This window comes from Ammodytes marinus (genome assembly GCF_949987685.1).
Source record: "Ammodytes marinus genome assembly, chromosome: 19".
Lineage (NCBI taxonomy): Eukaryota > Metazoa > Chordata > Actinopteri > Uranoscopiformes > Ammodytidae > Ammodytes > Ammodytes marinus.
This window is the reverse complement of record NC_137223.1, coordinates 13,630,025-13,651,735: the sequence shown is the minus strand read 5'-3', so window position 1 is coordinate 13,651,735 and position 21,711 is coordinate 13,630,025. Positions and strand designations below refer to the sequence as shown.

Here is a 21,711-nt window from a genome sequence, read left to right as displayed (position 1 = left end):
TGGGACTTTCTGCATCATGAGATGTTTTATCTTAAACGTGGGTGTTCCTGCAAAGTTGTATTGCGTTTACTTCTATACGTTATATCAGTAAATCTCCCACCACTAACCGCAAGCAACCAAACTACAAAACTAGCCTTCATTTGCAACCAATGTTGGAAGTTTTATTTTATTGTATGTTGGCGCCCTCTATTGATTGCTCCCATTCATTGCTGTTGGCGACCCGGGTAACTAGAATTCTAGAGCGGTTGTGAGATAACAGTAAAGCAGGGAAACGACTCATTTCAGCCCCACAAGGTTTTCTATTCATCTTTTCATAATTAACTATAATCTTTGTGTTTCTTCCTTGCAAAATACTTCATTATTTAACCTAAAAAATTTGTTTGAATTACACAAGAAAACTAATGTGTTGAAATAGACTTGGAGTTGGTTAAAATAATACATTCAAGAAATGGAAACCATTGGGCTAATATGATTATCATAACCTGCAACATCCCAAATTAAATTTAGAATGCTTCCTGTACATGCCAAACTTCCCCAAAGATACAAAACATGTGTAGTGTTTTTGTCCTTCATTGTGAAATCTTTATTTTATTTCCCTCCACAACCCAGCACAGGTTATCATGTCATTTCGGAGTTCATCTCTCATAGATATTTCACACTCAGGAAGCTAAGCAGAGCACGTATAGTCATTTAATTCTTATAAATCCTCTAGAAGGGGTTATCATAGTTGAGCTTGAGGTGGCATGCTGCTGTTGCAATTGTGGTGCTCTGTGATCATTTGAGAGGGTCTTTAGCAGCACACACTACTTCATCTACACTGTCTGTTTGTGTGTGTGTGTGTGTGTGTGTTTGTGTGTGAGAATCGGCCTGTTATCCTGGATACACAGCAAGTAGTAGAATCGTGCAGATACCTTTAAATGTGCGACTCTTCCGAAAAAGACTGCAATGTTGTTGTCACAAATACACTAAAGTGTCTGCATTAGATTAGCTTTTTTTCTTTCTTTTTTTATAAACTGAAGCAATGTCTCAAAGCAAATAGCCTAAAGGCTCAAATGGTGCACTAAAACAATGCAAAAGTGACATTGCCCCCTGTTTGCTTCCATGGAAGACTGTGGATTTAGGATGAACAGTTAAAGTTAGTGGTATGTATAAGCCCTCCAGTCCAATCCAATCACAGAGCACCTTACACTCCAATAGAGAACAACTGTTACAGGCTCCAACAGTTTTCAGATGTCACTTCTCAACAGGACTTCTTTCATAAAAGAGTTAACGAGTATACAGTGTAACAGCATGCGTCGTCTGTTTAAGGTTGCCCAATTCAGATGTGACCACTGCATCCTAAAACACTGGAGATATTGGTAAGGTAGGGTAGAAAGAAATCACCCAACCAACAACTGTCTCGCAAACTTGGCTTGGGAAGCATTTTACTTTATTAAATTGACAGTAGTTCAGAATCTTCATCCCTCATAAAACAAAACCATGCTTGTGGGTGTGTGTTTATTTATAAAGGGATAGGGCGGAGGGTGGTGAGGTCACTAAAAGAAGTGTAAGACTAGTACAGCCTAAGAGGGCTTGATTTTAAAATAGAGGGGGTAAGGTAGTCTCTTTCAGAAGGAACAACATAGACAAAAACAGAGTGAACTTGTCAGCGTACATGATCCCAGTCACTTCTGTTTTCGATTTGTTGATGGATGCTATCCTGTCCTGCTTTATAGTTTATCCCCCTCCATTAGATTAATGCCATAGTCTCATGCTATTAGTCTTACACACACACACTCTTGCACACTCTCGTCTTTTTCATTTGCTCTCTCTAAAACCCGCGTCTTCCTTAGAGGCTGGAGCTAGAAGGCAACTGGTGGGGAAGGGTGGGGGGGGGGGGGGGGTGGCCCGTCCTATGAGCAGAAGGTGGCCTTGGACAGCGATTTTCAGGTCACTTGGTTTGTTTTATTTCCTTAAAACCTGACATATCTTCAACCTAGTAGAGAGGCTGCATTGGAGGAGCTCATACACCGTCCATTTAAAAGACGGGGTAAACTGTCCCTTTGTCTCCTCCTTCTTCCCCTCCCGGTTTCTCTCTTCCCTCCTGCTCCTCTGCTTCTCCTCCTCCCCCCTCTGGTCTCCCTTCCAGTTCTGAGGCACACCGGTAGTCTTGGGACTGGGACTGCGAGTGTCCTATGGACTCTACTGACAAGCTTCGGCTAGACAGGATGCTACTTAGGCTGGACTGGCGGGCGCCTCTGGGTTGGCTCTCTATTTCCACACGGACCTCAATATTGGTTCCTTCCCTGTGAGGAAAAACACAGTGTAAGGCAATCCTGTTTCTGACTTGATGAAATGTATAAAAATTCAACAGTATTATAAATCACATCTTGGAGGGACTTCTGCCAAACGTCATGGAAATCCATCCAGTAGTGGTTGGGACATTTGATTGACAAACAGGGCCCCCCTTAGGGCAACTTGCTATTCATGATCAGAATCAGAAATACTGTATTGATCCCGGGGGATTGTTAAAGTTGCTCCAATTTAGAATAGAAGTATATACAGTATAGAAGAAATAAGAATGTAGGTGTAAAGGAGTATGTGCTTTATTCCCAAAGAGATATAGCCAATATAATAATAAAATTAACATTATATTACAGTAAGCACAATATAAGTAATATGTACAAAGATTGACATCAGAAAATGTTTTAAATATAAATATTTCATCAATATCATTAGGCCCCATACTATAACAGCGATGTAACTCTGTAATAATAAAAAGTGATGTGCACAGTCCAATTATTGCACTGATGAAATATTGCACATGAAATAGAGTATACATGAATAATTGTTTTAATCTGAAAGGGTGCAAGTGAACAGTCCAAGATGCAGTATATTGACACAGAGTTTCTGAAACACGGAGGGACGAGTTTTACTGTTTATTGGCCACAGCCCACAGGTATGAAGGACTTGCTGTTGCGCTCTGTGGTGCATCTTGGTACAGAGTGAGTGCTTGGTACAGGGCTACATAACTAAAAATAGACATGTAAAATATGACGGACAGACTAGCATTACCAACCATAGAGCCATAAGTATGGCAAAAAAAATCCTGTCAAAAAAAAACATAAAAAGTGAGGGATAGGAGAGTGAGATTTACCTCAAAGGAAGCGCTTGTGTGTCATCAAGCTCGCTGTCAGGCACAATTACCACCTCGCAGTCTGATTGGCTACCCTGCTGCAAGTAACCTTGGTGTTTCGTGGCTTCATCCAAAATCTCATATCTATCCAGCTCCGGGGGCGTGGTGCTAGTACTGGGGAGAACGCCCACTTCCTGTACACTGACTCTGACCTCCTGGAGGCTGGTGTCCGTAGACGTTGGGTTGCTCCGGCCCGGCCAATGGTCACTGACTACATGAGAGAATAGAAGATCTACAAGAGAAGTTGAACAGCCATCAGATTGGGGAAGAAATGACAATGCAAATATCACCTACTTCAAGAGTCCTTGACCTGAGTTAACGTCACAGTTATCAAAGAAAAACTAGAGCCGTGGAGATGCTAAACTAAGCTAATTGCCGTCTAGATACAACTCCCTGACTACATAGGAACACTGAGAGCAGTGGTAGTTCTTCTTATCAAAGTCTCGGCAGGACAACCGTTAAGCGTATTTACTAACATGTCAAACTATTCCTTTAGATTCTGGTACTCACAGCTGGCTAAGTCCTCCAGTTGGATTTTGTGTGTTTCAGGGGGCTCATTCTGCGGTCGACACCAACCATTCCTACAGAGTGACATGGGGACCACCCCATAGACATAAGTCAGCATTAACGGCACACCAACACCTGCAGGGAAACAGAAAAAGTGTAGGAAACCAATTAGATACAGACTGAACTAGATAGCTCCCTATGCTCGATATATCCTCCCATCTTTCAAGCTCCACCTTTTAATGCAGTGTTTCTTTTAATTGTTTTTGTCTCCTTGCCGAAACCAAGCCATTTTCTCAGTCTTGACAAAAGCTCTTAGGCAGAAGACATGACACAGCTGACTGCACAGAAGGGATCCCTTTTTTCAGGGGAATTTAAGTTTTAAGACTTGTTTAATTGGTGGAGTGCTCCATTAAACAGTTTAGCATTTTATTATTTTTACTGCAGTACCCAAAGCAAACAGATGAGGGAGCCCCTCTCTCTTCACTATGGACTGAACACAGAGTAAACACTCATCTTCTTGGCATCTTACCCTCCATCCACATTCATGCAATTATGATGTCTCAAATAATGCTGTGAACTATTGCTTATGATCCAGGAACTTGTATCTTCTTTCAGTAACGTATCTCTCGCAAGCTTTTAAATCCTTGCGATTCTCTTTTCTCTTTTCATTTTTGTCCATACAATAAAATAATAAGCTGCCTCAGAATATAAAACACACATAACTAGTCTACCAAAGCAAATTTCTTTCCATACTACATCATAACCTACCAAAAATCACTTCAGAAAAAAATGGCTCATAACCCGTTGTGTGACAGCCCCCCCCCCCCTGCTCTGTGTGATTATGCAACCTGTGATTGAGACAGGAATTTGGGAGCACAAAGCAGAGAGCCGACCAAACAAAGGGACATCATTAACACCGCCGGAGCACTGGGACGCTATTGACTCAGCAACAGGGTTTCACCAGGCCAAGAGGATGAGTCTGCCAGCTCACAGAAAGAGAGGAGTGAACGTGAAAGGCTGTTTTTTGTGTGTGTGTGTGTGTGTGTGTGTGTGTGTGTGTGTGTGTGTGTGTGTGTGTGTGTGTGTGTGTGTGTGTGTGTGTGTGTGTGTGCGCATCAACAAGACTGTGAGCTGCGACTGAAATATGGCCAACTGATTAAGAATCGTGGTGCATGATCAAAGGCACACAACAGAAGAGATACGATAAAACATATACGGCAGAGAGAAAGTACAGCCAAAGTAAGAATACAGTGAATAATAAAGATGTGGTCAGGCAGAGATGTGACCTAGGGGTAAGAGGTGAGGGGTAAGAGTACTGCACGACACGTCTAAATGTATGTGTGTGTGTGTGTGTGTGTGTGTGTGTGTGTGTGTGTGTGTGTGTGTGTGTGTGTGTGTGTGTGTGTGTACCAAGGGAGAGCCCGCCAGTGTGCGGTACAGTGATGGTTGGTTGTGACACTGCACACAGAGACTACCAAAGCCTTAGGGATTTCTGTCACAGCTGTGAATGTTACCTACAGTAGGCTAGGAAGTGGTGTGAGTCATCAAACCGCTACTTTGAACTGCTTGTGTGCTTAGTCTGCTTACTCCTAATTTATTAAGGGAACAGTTTGACACTCGGAAATCCGCTTATTTGCTTTCTTGGCAAGACTGTTACTACGTCCAGAAGATGGGTAGCTTAGCTTAGTACCAGAAACAGGGGGTTGAAAGGTAACACAATCCACCTACTAGTACATGTAATGCTCACATATTAACCTGCATAAAAGGGTTAGTGTACAAACATCACGCTGTGGTTTAAGGAGGTTAAAATGTTTCATGTTTGTGCAGATTAAATAAATTAGAAATGATGTGTGAATCAGTGAGAGCTTTAGAGCTGCTGAATGGCCAGCAGTTCTTAATGCTAAGCTAAGTTAGCTGGCAGTTGGTTGCAGTGTAAAAGACAACAACTTCACGTAATAGTATATTTAATGTTGTCGTTGTACTGTTCCTTACCCACAGTGACGGCTGCTATGACCGGCGACACAAACACCGACATCATCACCCCACTTGCCACGGTCAAGTAGTGCTTACTTCCTGAGATATTGTTTTTCTTACAGCGACCATGGACCTGGAAGGCGATTAATAAAACCTCAATCAGATAATGGGAATTTAATTAGATCCGTCCTCTCATTCTCTGCAAAGCTCTGCAACTTATTCATGTCCACTGTTACACACATCCCAGCATGCACAAGAGGGAAATATACACTGCTTTTGAGACAAGCTATGACACATCTCTAACATAAAGGTAGTAAAAATATTGACACTTTTTAAACATTAGATGCATACTCAATTCACTCTTAATTAGTTTAGAATTCACCTAACCTGCATGATTTCCAATATGTTCATGTTGATTTTTACATCTGTTAATACTGTTTGTTGACATAACTCAAAAAGTAAGTCTATCCATTCAAAGTCATATGTAACATATGCAATATGTTGACGTGACAGAGGATATACTGGAATGTTTCGTACCTTACGGCCCATGTAGATTGGTATGCCCACAATGATGACAGGGATGGCGAGGCCCGCTATGAGGGAGATGATCACCGGTGCTCCGAGCAACATGCCCACCTGCCACAGGACCTTGCGGGTTTGAGACCATGGCTTCTTCCCCCAGAATGTACACCCGGAGGGACTGAGACAAAAACAGACACACACTATCAGATTAGATAAGGGTTCAATTAAATGTTTATGCACAGAATTAACACAAAATAAATAGTATGTTTTAAAACACACAGCACCAATCCCCCTGTGCAGAATCGCACCACAATGAGGAGTACAATCTGTCGTTGCTTCCAGTGCTTTGGTCCAAACGGAAAATCTTCAAAACTTGTTGGTGGATTGCCATCAAAATTTGTACACACATTCATGAACTACTTTGACTATATTGACATTGGGGATCCCCTGACTCATCTTCTTGCACCAACATAAGGTCAAAATATTTGGTTTTGAAGGATAAAATCTTATGACTATTATTGCTATTGCTATCGTAACTATTGGCTTTATATTGCAATGACATTTGATAAAGATATGCAAAGTCCCTGGAGGATAAATACACATGACTGTGGTGCCATACTAGCGTGCTGACATTAGCATTTAGCTCATTTTTGCAGATTTTTGGTTTCATCCAAACTTCAAACTTCAAATAAACACAAATAATATGTGTTCACTAAATCAGACACACGCAAATAATAAATCAGTTTCATCGCTTTGATCACAAAAAGCATCATCATCGTACAGGTCATGCAGTATCATCCAACTCTGACAACAACATAAAACCATTTTGACTGATTGCTTTTAATGAAAAAAATTAAAATGGGCAACCTTCACTGTCAGTCATTACATCATTACCCAAAGGGAATTACCTCATATGCATCCGCTTTTAGCCTCTCACCCTCAATTACAGTCATTTACTAGCTACCATTCACATACTCACTTATCCTACGTGCTGCTGTAAGATAAATGAAAAAGAAGAGTAATATGAGTCTGTTTACGAGGAATCGATTCTATGTCACTTGATATGACGCTAGGTATAATAAGCGTTTGCCTTAAAGTGCTACTTTAATGTACTATCACCCGTCGGGGTTGTGGTGTAATTCTAAACAATGAAATCAGTACAACACTGACTGATGCTGTTTGGTCTTAATGAAGCAGAGATGTCTCGTAGCAGCAGCAGTGACTATGTAAGCAACACGAAAAGCACTTTAAGGCTACGCTATTCCTCTCAGCATGCCTTTGTATCGCAGCAGCACAAGTCACTTTGGGCTTCTAAAAGCCTGGCCGTGGGGAATTATGGTGATATACAAAGGTTGTGCTCTGGTACACTGAACTGACAGGTTCACAGTGTGATGCTAAAAGCTTTGCCCTTCTATAGGACGTTTATATCGCAATTTGTAGCGTGAAAGACCGACCAGGAGAAGGGGAGAGAAAAGGATAAGGGGCGGGATAGGAGGTGTAAAAAGATAACGTGGCTCAATCAGATAGTGTTGATAAGTAAAAACCCTCTTTCTTGTCAGACATGCATCCATCTACATATTACGGTGTTCAACTGGAAAATTATCGGTACATGGAAAATTCATACATATGCATATTTCACATGATATAGTTCTTAACTTGACCTTGGCCAGTTGAAAAAGATTAACCTTCAAATTCAGCAATTCAGCTTCTAGGCTCGTCCCGTAACTTGAGTTACATATTCTGCCGCATTGGAAATATGGAGGCGGAGAGCTGATTAATTGATGACAAGGCAGCAGTGACTCCCTTCCAGGACTGGAAAAATCAATTGAAAGCCCAGACAAACTGTTTTTAAGCAGTGGAGACTCCAAACAATGACACACTGTGCGCGCTTTGCTGACTGGCCCGGTTTGTATCTCCGAGCGAGCATTGATTTAAAATGTATGGATGGAGTATTGGTACCAAAACACAGGTGTGTATTTCTTGTGTATTCCTTTTAGTTATTTATTAAGTTTTCATCCTTTAGGAAGAATTGAAGAAAGCGTTCAGTGTCTTTAATTTGCCACAGTTGGGGGCTTGTGCCACCAAGCATTTCCTAACCTCATGCTGCTGTTAGACGAATGATCACATTCTGAAGCTCTTACTCTTGGGTTTTTGTGCAGTATTGTATATGTCAACAATAACAAGATCGTATTGAATGTTTTATAAAATAATCAAATAACATGTCCCTGACTGTTTCCTTGAGTCAAAGTCGACATCTTCAAATAGCTTGTGTTAACCAACCAACAGCCCCAAACTGAAATACAGGTATATTCAATTTATAATGAGCAATGTCTCCAATTTCAGAAGCTGAAACTAGTAAGATGTGAGTGTTGGGTTCAGTATAATACTGGAGTGTGGACTGAGTACCTGAGGTAGTGCACGTCGGTGATCTCCTGCATACACAGCCAGCAGAACTGACAGGCACACACAGTGCAGTTCATACGGTTACAGCTGCCGTCGTTGGTCTTCATGATGTAGGCGCCGCAGCGAGGGCACGCTTTGATCTCCTCTGCATCTTCAGCAACAGTGAGGGAATACATTAGCGGTGTGACCAAACGTTCTGAATGCAATATGCATTTCCGAGGGCTTGGCGCAAAGTGACATTTTCAGTATTTTACATTAATTTTACTTTATGTTTGCAGCCTTTATTTCAAAAAGTAAAATGTAAAGTGACGTTTTTCTTTTACCATTTGATAGAACTAATCAAGACCTTTAAAATGATATATAAAAGTCATTTTCGCCGAACATGTCACTTATGCCCCTTTGGCTCCGGCCCTCCTTATGTAAAATGTAACAGAAAAACAAAACAAAGGGGCTAAAGGGAAGCCTATACGGTTGTTGAAAGTCTCACCTCCCCCGGGTTCTTCATTGAAGACGTAGAACGTGGAGGCATCGTTGCCGCCGGACGTGTGGCGGGCTCTCTGGCGCCGGGCCTGGTCACAGGTCTGGTTGGGGTGCCACAGCTGGCGACAGTGGTAGCAGAACTCTGTGTCACATCCCTCACGGCCACAGCTCAGCTTGGGACACTCTGCACAGCCGTTAGCTATCACCGCATAGCTAGGGAGAGAAAAAAACTGCACATAAAAAACCTACGGAATGGACATCATGAATGTGTTCATTTACACCATTCATGGGGCTTTAAAACCACATGTTCTCCCTTCTCACTATTTCACCGTGTTGCCCTTACATCTTCAGTGGAACACAATCCTTGTATTGTTCATTTGTTTAGTCTGGTCAAGCACACTGAATTGTTCATTTTGCTTCTTTGCTCATGAATAGTTACATCTGTACACTACGTGCTTCGGTGAATCAAAATTCGTAGAGAGATACAACCGTCTGTGGGACTGCTTTCCGGAGTTCAACACCTGAAGCAGAAATAATTCCATCCTGAGATCTCCAGCTGTCATTGTGACACTAACAAGAAGCTTGGCGCCTGTGGGCCCAATCTCACTGCTTGGAGGGGACATAAACATACATTTCCACACTAAAAAGATAATGTGATAATTGACAGAATACAAGTAAAAGTAAACTTGAGTGATATCTGGTCTTTAGCATCCAGGTAGTCTGATAAGTACTCGAAAAAGCTTCTCTAGGCTTTTTCGTTTGGCAGCTCCAGTCTTCTGTGGTTTTCAGCTCTGTCATAAATGGTAGATGAATCAGACAGGCTGAACATTCTCAGTTGCCCATATTTCAGTAGCAGCTCACAGTCTTGATGCACACGAGCGTGCGCGCGCGCGCGCACACACACACACACAAGCACGTGCCATGGGCTGCTGACAATGACATCATTCAACTCAATCAAATTTCATTTGACAGGCAACGCTGCCCTTTATTTTTTTCCGTTTGTTATATCATAAATAGATCAATGTTTGGCTAAAGCCTTTTAGAAAAACACATCCATCTTGGCTGAAAGTTCTGTTACTTGACGTCAATACAAGCACAGAAACATTTTCCACATAAAGTATTCGTGCTGCAGACACAACAAAAAAAAGCTGCTCATTTAAAAAAACACCTACAGTAGAAACATGACCAAATGTGCACACATAAACCCAAGCAGAGCAGACCATCTCAGAGCCGGCATAATCTCCACAGCTAAACTTCTGTCTCTAAGACCTCGAGGAATGTGTGTATGTTGGGAACATGGGGGGGAATCAATACACAAACCATAACTGTGCATAACCAGTTTACATAATGGGGTCCAACTTAAGGCTCTATGACGTGGGAACCATCTCACACGTTAAAACAACACTGACCTCCGCTTGCAAACAATCAGTTTTAAATACATGAAACTCAAAACTCCAACAGAAATATGATCTCCCGTTGCCCCGTGTCATATTCATTTCACCACGGCAACTGACAAGCGTATCAGCGCGTATTGATTCTTACTCTGCTCGTCCATCATGGCCAGGCTGTGAGCACTGACAGACACAGACACAGACAGACACACACACACACACACACACACATTAGGATTTCCCATCAGCAGCCATATCCTGTTACCGACCTATGAACATTAAGGTGACACAATGAGAATTGCTCTGTCGCTTTAGCCTTCCTAACCCTACACATAACATCACCACCAACAAAGAAATGTATAATAATTATGAAATCAGACAGTATCGGTACCGGCCGGATATCGGGATCAGATCGGACTGAAAAATAGTGGATGGGTGCATCTCTAGTCTTGATTCTCACCTGCAGTCGGGCGCGGGGCACCAGCGTGTGTCGGGGTCGGAGGCCAGGAAGCGTCTGAGCTGGTACTCCTCAAAGCGCTCCAGCAGCGTGTGGTCGTCCAGGATGGCGCGCACGTCCAGCGGGGCCATGGACTCGGGGCACTGCGGGCACGCGATGCCCACCCGGCTCTCCGAGATCTCAATGCGCAGGTACTGGCGCAGGCAGTCGGAGCACGTGCGGTGGGAGCAGGAGGTGAGCCGGGGGAAGTGGCAGCGCGGTTGGCTAAGCAGGCACAGCGGACACTCCTCCACCAGGTGCTCGTCCAGCAGCTGCTCCTGGCTGGACGTGGAGAGGGACAGGACACCAGTGGAGCCGCAGCCCGCAGCGCCCATGCACTCCACCGCGGCTGCAGCACCACAGCAGCTCTCCCCGACCTCGGACCCAGCAGCAGCTGGTAGTGGTGCTGCCGGGCCTCCTCCTCCTTCTCTTCTTCCTCCTCCAGACGCTCCTGATTCTCCAGCCTCTTCTGCTGCTGTGAGGGTGAGGTCCTGTGTGAACAAATACAAAAGCTGATGATTTACTGACCACATCTAATCATGTTCTTTTTACAAAAAAAAAATTTAAATACTTTATTTATATATTTGTTTATGAACATATATACACAGTTAAAAAACACTGAAAAAAGGAATACCATTTTTTTAATTTTAATACAAAGGAACAACAAACATGGCGAACTCTACTTTACAGGTTTCTAAGAACTTCTAATTACATTGTTTAAACTATAGGCAAATGTTAAACAGAAAATAAAAAGTCAATGAGGTGTCATGTAGCTCCCTTCAGTACTGTAATATAGTCAAGGAAAGGATGCCATATTTGTTTAAACTTCTCTGCTTTCCCTGAAATCTCATATTGAATATTATGCATATATAAAGTACTGGAGAACTCTATGAGCCAGATGTCAAAACAGGGGGCTATCTCTTTCTTCCTTTTTACAACACTTTGTCTAAAACACAGAGCACAACTGAGACTTATAAGGATATAACATGTCCCCTGCAATGTCTATCCTTACGAAATCAAGAAAAGCTGATGTGTGCGAGTGTCCATGTCTACGGACACTTAGTGTAATTTGTGTACTTGGTTTCTAGGCAACATAAATTTCTCTGAAATGACCAATGAATTAAATAAACACTGTAATGGGGTTGGGCTATAACAGCATGGGAGAGGGAGGAGGCCAGCTTAAATCCAAGGTTAATGATCCACAGCCTCTCTTCTTTCTCACACAACAATTTGTGAGTTGTTTGGATTCTGGCAACAAAACTAAACATCTAAAATGTTTCTGTCTCATCCCTAATATGAATAAAACTTTGCAGCGGCAAAGACATATTTTCTCTTTTAATCTTCTTACTTTAAGTACAGTGGGATAATGAAGTGGTAGAGAGCATGTTCCACATTTCAAAAATAAGATTTGTTTTTTGCAAGTAATGGTGCATAAAATCACCGGTATACTGTGACAAAATCTGTTTTAACTTTTAACACAATTGAAACTCAGTTGTTTCACGTAACACATTTTCCTCTAACCAGGGGGGAAAATGTACAGTGAGTAAGAATAATGAAACATATATACAGTATATAAATAGCTTTCTCATCAGTTAGAATACTAATTTTGAGAGTTCAGAAAGCCAGCAATACAGATAAACTCCAAATAAGCTTGTTATGAAGGTTTATAAAAACTGAACCTGGAAAAAATAAAACCAGGTATGACTAAATCCAAAACAAAACTAAGACAAAATACATCTTGTTATGATTATATTATGTTTTAATATTCTATTTTATTTCTGTTTTTCATATATGATATTCTAATGTTTCTGTGCTTAGGTCTGTCTGCCTATCTTCTCAACTGAAATGGGTTCTGACTTTCTTACCCCTGTTAAGCACTTTGTAATTTAATATAGAGGAAAAAAAAAGTGAGAGGATGAATTTTTTATTTTTTTTCCTCTATGTTGAATTTGGTCTTTATTCACGAAATTTCTACTTTATCATCGAATTTGGACTGCATAGGTGCATTAATTTTTTTCAAACTACTTCCTCTAATTTTTTTTTCTCAATATTGTATTTCATCTTTATTCTCGAAATTCAAATTTATTCTCGAAATGTAAACTTTTTTTCTCAAAGTGCATGAAAAAAATAAACTTAAAAAAAATAACAGTGTTGTTGTGTTGTTGTTGTCTTCCTGGGTACCTCACCTGCTCCGGATGCTCGCTGGGGGTCAGAGTGATGGCCACCTCTTCCCTGGGCCAGGCTTCCAGAGGCCTCTCGGGCCTGGCCTCCTCTTTGGGCTTCCTGCTGAAGAAGTTGAGGAAGCTGAGCGGCCCCGTCTGCTGCTTGGGCCTCTTCATGGTCTAGGACTAGAGCAGCAGCTGAGGAGGGCAGGCCAACGACCATGAGCAGGGTGCAAAAGCAAAACGTGTGTGTGTGTGTATGCGTGTGTGTCCGAGAAACAGAGAGGGTGCGTGTGTAGTGTGTGTGTGTGTGTGTGTGTGTGTGTGTGTGTGTGTGTGTGTGTGTGTGTGTGTGTGTGTGTGTGTGTGTGTTTGTTTGCGTGGGCGAGTGGGAACACAGCGAGAGCTCTCACTGCTCAGAGTCTTGGAGCTGCCCGGCTGCTCTGCTGTATGAGGGGAGGACGAGCAGGAGAGATGGGGAGGCAGACAACGGGGAGGAGGTAATCCATGCCCGAGGGAAGCATTGCTAATTTGGAGTCTTTTTTCCGAGGCCTGCAGGTCATGTGATTTACTTTCTCTTTTCGCCGTTGTTCTCTCACTCCTCCTCCTCCTCCACGGCGGTCCCCTCGACCTGAGCTAGTGCTGAAATGGCAGACTGTCCTTCATCAGTGTAGGCCTCCTCTTCAGTCCCTTGCCCTGGGAAACAGACACTCATCACAATCATGACCAAATTACTAATGAACTATTCCTACATTTTGTCCAAAAATATTTGATTCTACTTAAAAAAAATGGGACCTGGATAAATGCATCAGAGGCTTAGAAACAGCTCAGCATAATTAGTGGGATGACATCATGATGATCTGATTACATTTTGTCTTTCGTTTTTGGGATTTTTTCAAAGGTGACTGAAATAGTTGTTAAAGCTTTTTGTTTTACACATTTAAAGATTTTGTTCAACGTAATGCATTCAAGCAGAACAAAATGTATTGCATTCAACACCAGATTTTACATGTTATTACGCATACACACATTTTGCATATTGTTATAGGCCTATACATACATATGATTATCCAAAAAAGATTATATATTGATTCGAAATATATGAGGACATTTAGACTTGGATATATTGATCTGAACCAGCAGTTCCAAACCTGGGGGTCAGGACCCAAGAGGGGTCGCAAGATGATTAACAGGAAAGGAAAACAAGATAAATCTGAAATAGCACTTCTCAAAAACACGTTTTCAGTAGGCCTATAGCAATAGCAAGGAGCTTTTAAGGTTATTAAAAGCATGTGGGAAGATTCTATGAAATACTTACCAGCAAACAAGTAACTATGATAACATAAATCATGCTGTCTGTCCTCAGCACACACCCTGCATTACTTTAGCATTATGTGTAGCAGGCTTGGGCGCCTAGCATATCAATGTTGTGGGTCTGAGCTGAGCACAGTGAACAATAACAACCTTGGCATCTAGGGAGAAGATGAGACATTATCTGGCGACAAAGCTAAACTAATGTCTGGAAAGACAGACAGACACAGCAATGAGTGTAATAGTAATAACTAAAGAAACATGTTTCACAATAAGTAGTATTGTAGTAATAGTTTCTTTGTTTTATAATGTGAAAGCATTGATGTAGGAAATCGTGATGTAGAAAAGCTCTCTGTGAAGCTACTATACATTAAATAATTGTTATCGTTGAACTTGCTCCTTCTATCTGCAAAATTCAGGCTCCTATTCTACAAAACAATGACAGCAAACAAGACTTAACACAAAAACATAGATGGCTCAGTTTGTGCTAGGATATTTTGTTTAATAAATCTGTGTCATCCTAAGCAAGCTATTAATATTGAATTACTATTGAACTACTTCATAACTGAATACATTAAGATATATTATGTATTGAATAGTGTGCTCAGTCTCTCAAATGTTCTCCAAAACTTGAGCAGACATGTAACCAGGTTACCTTAAGGTTAGGCGTCCAATAATGTCACACAACTACACTACTTCAAAATCAAGCTATGCCATATAACTCCCGAATCTCCCCGAGATTCCTTTAAATACTGTATGTACGAATTGAAAATTCGAAAACAGAAAACACACTGAGAAGTTTGGAACTTCGGCTACAGACATGAGCAATAAGGTCACAGCCACGAGACAACAACAGCAGACGGATGAGAGAGAGAGAGAGAGAGAGAGAGAGAGAGAGAGAGAGAGAGAGAGAGAGAGAGACAGAGAGAGAGAGACAGAGAGAGAGAGAGAGAGAGTTGTGGCTGTTTGACTGAAAGGATCTTGGGGGGGGGCTGTGATAGACAGCACAGACTACTCATTCTGTCTCCATTAGGCAGCGGCCAGCTTTCATAATCAGGCCCAGAGAGCAAAGAGAGCATGAGGTGATTCATGTAAACCCAGAGACCATTAAAATAGCTGTCTCCATAACGCCACTACGTCAAATCGGACCATGCAACAGGAGGATACGAGGATGGTTTGTTTGTTATCTGTTAAAAGAACTGAAACAGTTTGATGTTCTGGAGTTCTGTAATTACCCAAAAAGAAGGATCTTTAAAAGGGATTCACTTGCTTCAAAGCATATGGCCAAAGGTAGTGTAAGGCAATAAGCTTTATCAGCTTTGTCTTTTAAATGGGATAGCACAAATAATGTGGATTTCAGTAACACAGCAGTGCCCAACCTGCCTTCCTACATAGAGACCCAGAGTTAGAGTTGTATTTGTATTCCAGTCCAGTGGATATGTTCAAATCGCCACGAAAAGCACGCTCTTCTTGCAGCAGCGCATCATTGTGAATGGTAATTTCAGAGTAAAGAAAGAAAGACATTCTTGCTCGTTCAAAAGTTGGCACCATAAACTGATGATTAGTGTTAATATTTCAGATGCGAGATGGGATTTTTTTTTCCTATTCAGTTTTGCTGGGAAATACTTGGCAAACGACTGTTTTGTCAAGAGTGAATAGTTTATGCTGGTATTATAACAGCTTTCACGTTCAAACAAGCCACATTAAAAGATTCTCTTAGATGGCACTTCTAGGAATTTGTGTTTAAAAATGTATAAATCAAATATTGAAATATGTTTAAAAGCCAGATTAAAGGATGTTGAAAGAACCAATTAAATTGGTCGGTGCCAACACAAATTTGTCTGGATGGGATGAGCAAATGAGTCCTCAAAGGGCCAGTTTACATATCCATAAAAGGGAAACAAAGATTCCGAATTAACAAGAATATAAAATAACATGCTAGTGATTTTTCAACGCCTGCAACTTTGAGGTCAATCGATGCCTCTCAAAAGATGCTGGTCCCGGTTTCCTTCCAGAAAAATGAATAAAACAATATCAGCTGGCTACACGTCAGATGTTTGTAGAGTAGTCACATTCACACAGAGGATACAATGACAAAGTCACAGCTACAGTATCCATATAACGTTTACTGTTTCCTACTCTGAAAGGTTTCTAGGAACTAAGAAAAATATTTTTAAGTAAGTGCAGCTGAAGAGCTTTAGGGTTTTGATGTTGTTTATCCATTGAAGTTTACCGCCTCCATAACATACCCATCATTTACAAGCAGTTTGAGTTCAGTGGTATTTGTGCAAAAGGTGCAATGACAGTTTTTTACTTTCCCCAACATGAAAACCAGTCTCCTGTAGTAGTGCCTGTACATTCAGGCTCAAATCTCTCGAGGAAACCTTTGTATGCAGGAAAGCTTTTCTGCGTCCAATTCCTACTGACCGCATTAAGCATCGGCTTGAATTACCCTAACAACCATATTCCCATGGGTATTGGCTTTCTTCGCCGAAACACACACACCTCTGATGATGAAGATATCACCTCACTGCTGTCTATTTATAGCATTTACTCTCACACATGAAGACACACATATTGAAGGGATATGAGGACTCAGACTAGTTTTGAAACAGAGCACATAGAAACCCAAAGAATTGTGGAAAGTCAAACTGAGGCTTCCAACTAACTGGCAAAAAAAGTAGGGCAGAACACGTCTGGCTAAATCTCCAATTCATTAAAGACGTTGTTTAAAAAAATACAACCAAAATTGTTCGCTCCAATCATCCCGTGCAAAATCTGTGCTGAACATCCTAGTATTGTTATACAGATCATGATTATCATCATCATCTTGAATCGGATCACCCATCCATCAAACTGCTGAAACATGAACCACTGATATGCAAACACACACACGTCGTGCACATACACATTGGCATTCTGGGGGAAATGGCAAGAGGAGCTTCTCAATGATGAGATGCAGTTTTTGTCTTCTACGACCAGTGACTATCACGCAAACACAATGATCGCTACTGTTTAGACTGACCTAAAGTCAGTGGAAATGCCCAAATAGAGTAGTGCCAAACAAAAAACTTACAATGACAGATAAAGGTCCATGTGGGGCATCAAAAGCTTGGATAACCCTACTAACCCAGACTTCACAAACAAACTATACTGTACATGCATAGAATGATACATGACAAGATATTAGGTTTACCTCAAAATAACTGAGCATTAATGGAGTGATGGAACGAGCAGATTAACATGGCGGTATATAGGCGCTGTTGATATATATGCCATTGTTAACCTGCAGGGTGAAAAATTCAATTGTATTCAATGCTTCACAAGACAAAACAATTATTTAATGACTGAACAAAATGCAACAAGTCTGTCTCAAGTTAAGAATTTCAAACTCAAGACGTTTGCGCCAAAAATAGACTAAACAATGCAGACTCGTAGCTGAGCTAATAGTGAAACGTTCTCTTACATCCAATCTTATACATAATATGTCTTTGAAATGATTATGCATTAAACAAACGTCATAACCTCTCCCTCAATATATTCAATGATAGGACAGCAGGGAGGGTTGGAGCCCTGTCTTCTTTTCTGTGTGTGTGTGTGAGTGTGAGTGTGTGTGTGTGTGTGTGTGTGTGTGTGTGTGTGTGTGTGTGTGTGTGTGTGTGTGTGTGTGTGTGTGTGTGTGTGTGTGTGTGCGTGTGTGTGTGGGGGGGGGGGGGGGGGATTACAGTTAACTATACAACACAACAAACATAAAATCTGTCCCGGAACATTTTTTTTTTAAATGCTGTGCCAAGACAGAGTAACAAAGAGCTTAACCACTCTTTCTGAGGGTTTGTTTTTTCACCCTCCCGTCATTGGGGAAATTCTAACCTAAATATCAGGTTTTGAATTACTACGATAAAGCTGAGAGTATTTGTCAGGCTATTGAGTAAAACTGCCTCAAAGTGAATCATAACCGTATGCTACATGTTTGGGTATAACACCCATTCCCGCCGGCGAGAGTTCAGTAGTCACAAAACTGCACGAAAAAAGTCAAGTAGTCTTAAAAGAGAATATCCACCACTGTCATAGAGTAACTCCCTGTAGGTGTATGATTTAATACCAGACTAATGTGTTATGAAACATACTTCTTCAGACCATTTCTTCTTAACTTCTCTCCACTGCATATTTAATGTGATAATAATTCAGTGGCAATGTCATGAACAAGCTCCTCATAATCAAGGCCATCATTCAAGATGTTAAAGGGATAGTCACTATAAATCACGTATACGTCTCAGCAGTACAGGGGTAGTGACGAAAAGTGGGCCCACAGTGAGGAGAGGTGGTCTGTTGACTTACAGTATATAGCTCCAAGAGGACCTTGACAAGATGGCTTGTCTGACCTTCTGACCGATTTGGGCGCCTCTAACCTTTGAATGACAACTCATTCCATTATGTATACGCCAGAACCCCCCGTAAATTAAATATTCAGCCACACTGCATCTTCTTCTGAATTCACAGAAGTGAATCCCGTCAGTTTTTATTCATTTCCAACTAGGCTTTGTGAAGGCTTTGGCCAGCAGAGCCTTGTTTACATCACTCACTACTGGCATGATTCAGCGTGCCGATCCACACCAGTTTCCAGCTGACAACAAAAAACTCAAAACACATTTTCCACAGAAAGCGTGATAAATGATTTGCCCTCATTTTCCACAACAACAACAACCCCTGTTGATGTCACTGGGGTTATCATTTTAACAGGAAAGTCTCCAGCTGGCGGCTAGATTAGTTTTAACGTGCCTTAGACCCCCTGGTATAGGGTACAGACAGACATGGGCATTGACCAGGCAGAGAAGCTCAAAATGAAGTGATCTACCTGGTTTCAGTGTGGGAAATTTAGGATCCTGTGTTTTTAATGCTTGACCCATTACTCGAGCTAAAAAACATCTGCTCTGCTGTTTCTTCTTATCCATCTCTTGTGAGTGTCCCTAACTTCACGGAGGTGCGATTCTAGATCTCTGGAGTGGCAATAGTCGCTGGAGTAAAACACTTTAGGAAGTTGCTAACCTTTTACTGTGACATTCTACCCGTACAGATGTGGCTTTCTGTAGAGAGAATATGCATTAAATCGTACCTAATCTAACCGTGTTACATCTACAAACAAACAGGAGCTTGTGAATTGAATTTCCTCAGCTAAATACTTAACTGCTTTTCCTCAAACCTGGACTCAATGAACATCAAGTCACTAGTTGCACACGCAAGTCATTCTTGATTCAGTAGCCATTCAGACTTCCTTAATAACTGTCAATCGGTTAGAGCCATGCACTCTCCCTGTTGATGCTTGATCACAGATGAAATAACAATGACTGATGGGATTATTTATTACACAACCACATCTGTCCCCCTCCTTTAAAACACAAAAACAAAAAGCCAAACGGGTAAATGCTTTTTTTCTGGATTATTGAAATGAACTGTTGCCTAGCCTATCATCACAACTCTCTTCTCTCTCTCTCTCTGAGACTTGTTAACAAGCTGTTGCTATGCAATCATTGAAACAGAGAAGAAGGTCATATTTTATTATTATTAATCTATTTTTTTAACCGGTCTGATGTTCTGAGCTGTGCCTGAGCAGAGGGGAAAACCCGATGATACACCCTATTAAATATCTCTTCACTGGACACAAGCCCACATCAGCAATGCGGGTTTCAGATGCACGAGAGTGACCTCAGCCAGCCTGCCCACACACCCACCCACCCACACACACACACTCCCTGTGTCCATGTCCGTGCAGCATCACCCACCAAAACATTCACTTTCTGTACCATGTGCTGCTCAGCAGTGAGTGACCTCTGGCTGCCTACAGGCTGCTTTTGGAGATTGGATAACCACAATGTGAAGTATTAAATTGTACATGATATCATTTTATAGCCTACTAGCCAATATGTTTGTGACATTTCAGCAATGCCAGTATGTCTTCTTCTTAGTAGGCTACACTACAACTCTCCAATCCATTTGAATTTATTCAATAAGATAATTATTATTATTTGACCAATGATCTAATACAGTAAAGCATTTAGGCTAAGGGCAGGTCTATAAATTGGGGATGCAATTGGAAATGAAAGGTGTTATAAAAAGAGGACTTATGAGAGGCAGCTTTAGATAATCACCAGATCTATTTAAAAAAAAACATTTACACATTCTAATACTCCAATTTCAATCATTCAAAGAGTGGTCCATCTGTGCATCTATGCTATTGCAGGGAGTGGCATGTTTTAATAGACTACGTACGTATTCGCATTCACTTCCACCTCGAGATATCCACCTCAGAGGCAAGGGCAGTGATAGCGAAATTAAAGCCGTCTAAATGCAGGTTTGAAACTCTGCGGATAAAACACACAATAATTCCCATTACGTAAAGTGTCTTACCTCTCTGTGTGCGCGGCGCCTTCTCCTTGCAGCGTAGAATCAACAACTGGCTCCTCCCCTCGAGGACCAAACACTAGCACAGAAATCTCCCCCCGTCTCCTCCTCCTCCTTACTGCTGCACACACACACACACACACAGCACGGGTACACGATCAGACCGTCCACGCTGCAGCGGAGGGAGGGCGGCTATAGTCGGTGATGATGATGGCTAGGCACCCGGTCCGTCTGTCCGCCGCAGGAGAGCGAGGCAGAGGGCAGAGGAGATCCGCGGTGAGAGCCTTTCCCCCCCGCTACAGCAGCAACAAACTCATGACTGTGCGGCGGCCCGAGGGGAGGCACACTGCAGTGACATGAACCAATGGGATGACGCACAACCCCAGGAACTCCGATTCATAAATGCGCTATCACACAACAAATTAGTAGGAATACACATAGTTTGTCCCAGGTAACCAAATATTCCAGATAATTTGATATTAAAATATAAAACTTACATGTAGCCCTGCAGCTTATTAGCCTATGAAATAAAAGTAAACTATTTATCTTCTTGCGATCTGATTCTCTATTAGGCTCAGAGTTTACTTCTTTGTTTTGTTGGTAATCTGCCTTATGATTTTCAAATGCAGACACACAGGCCCATAATGATTATAACATAGTTTGGTCAAAGATCATCATTGAGCTATATGGATTTCTTTTTTACATAGGCTAGGCCTACTATCTATGAATTGTTTAGCTAGCCTACTAAATACAAAATTGCCAAATAAGCTGAACGCTTTAACCTAAACTGTGCCAAATTTGGGATATATTTTTTTCCTTCTTTTTTGTATAAATATCAGTTGGCTAATAGGATAGCCTGTAAGTGAACCACATTTCCATGAAAAGGCTGAA

At 41.5% G+C, this 21,711-nt stretch overlaps 1 protein-coding gene across 1 annotated transcript; it reads right to left on the bottom strand.

Moving 5' to 3' along the window:
- Positions 1 to 1,402: 1,402 nt before the first annotated feature.
- LOC307265623 (E3 ubiquitin-protein ligase RNF19B) lies at positions 1,403 to 20,939 on the bottom strand. The gene is made up of 10 exons (XM_080047397.1): positions 20,827 to 20,939; positions 13,135 to 13,806; positions 10,913 to 11,439; positions 9,069 to 9,274; positions 8,585 to 8,732; positions 6,194 to 6,356; positions 5,675 to 5,789; positions 3,686 to 3,817; positions 3,137 to 3,407; positions 1,403 to 2,285 (listed from the first exon to the last, which is right to left on the bottom strand). Exons 2-10 carry the CDS (start codon positions 13,285 to 13,287, stop codon positions 2,018 to 2,020), a joined length of 1,983 nt encoding a protein of 660 aa, XP_079903523.1. The 5' UTR covers positions 13,288 to 13,806; positions 20,827 to 20,939; the 3' UTR covers positions 1,403 to 2,017.
- Positions 20,940 to 21,711: the final 772 nt, after the last annotated feature.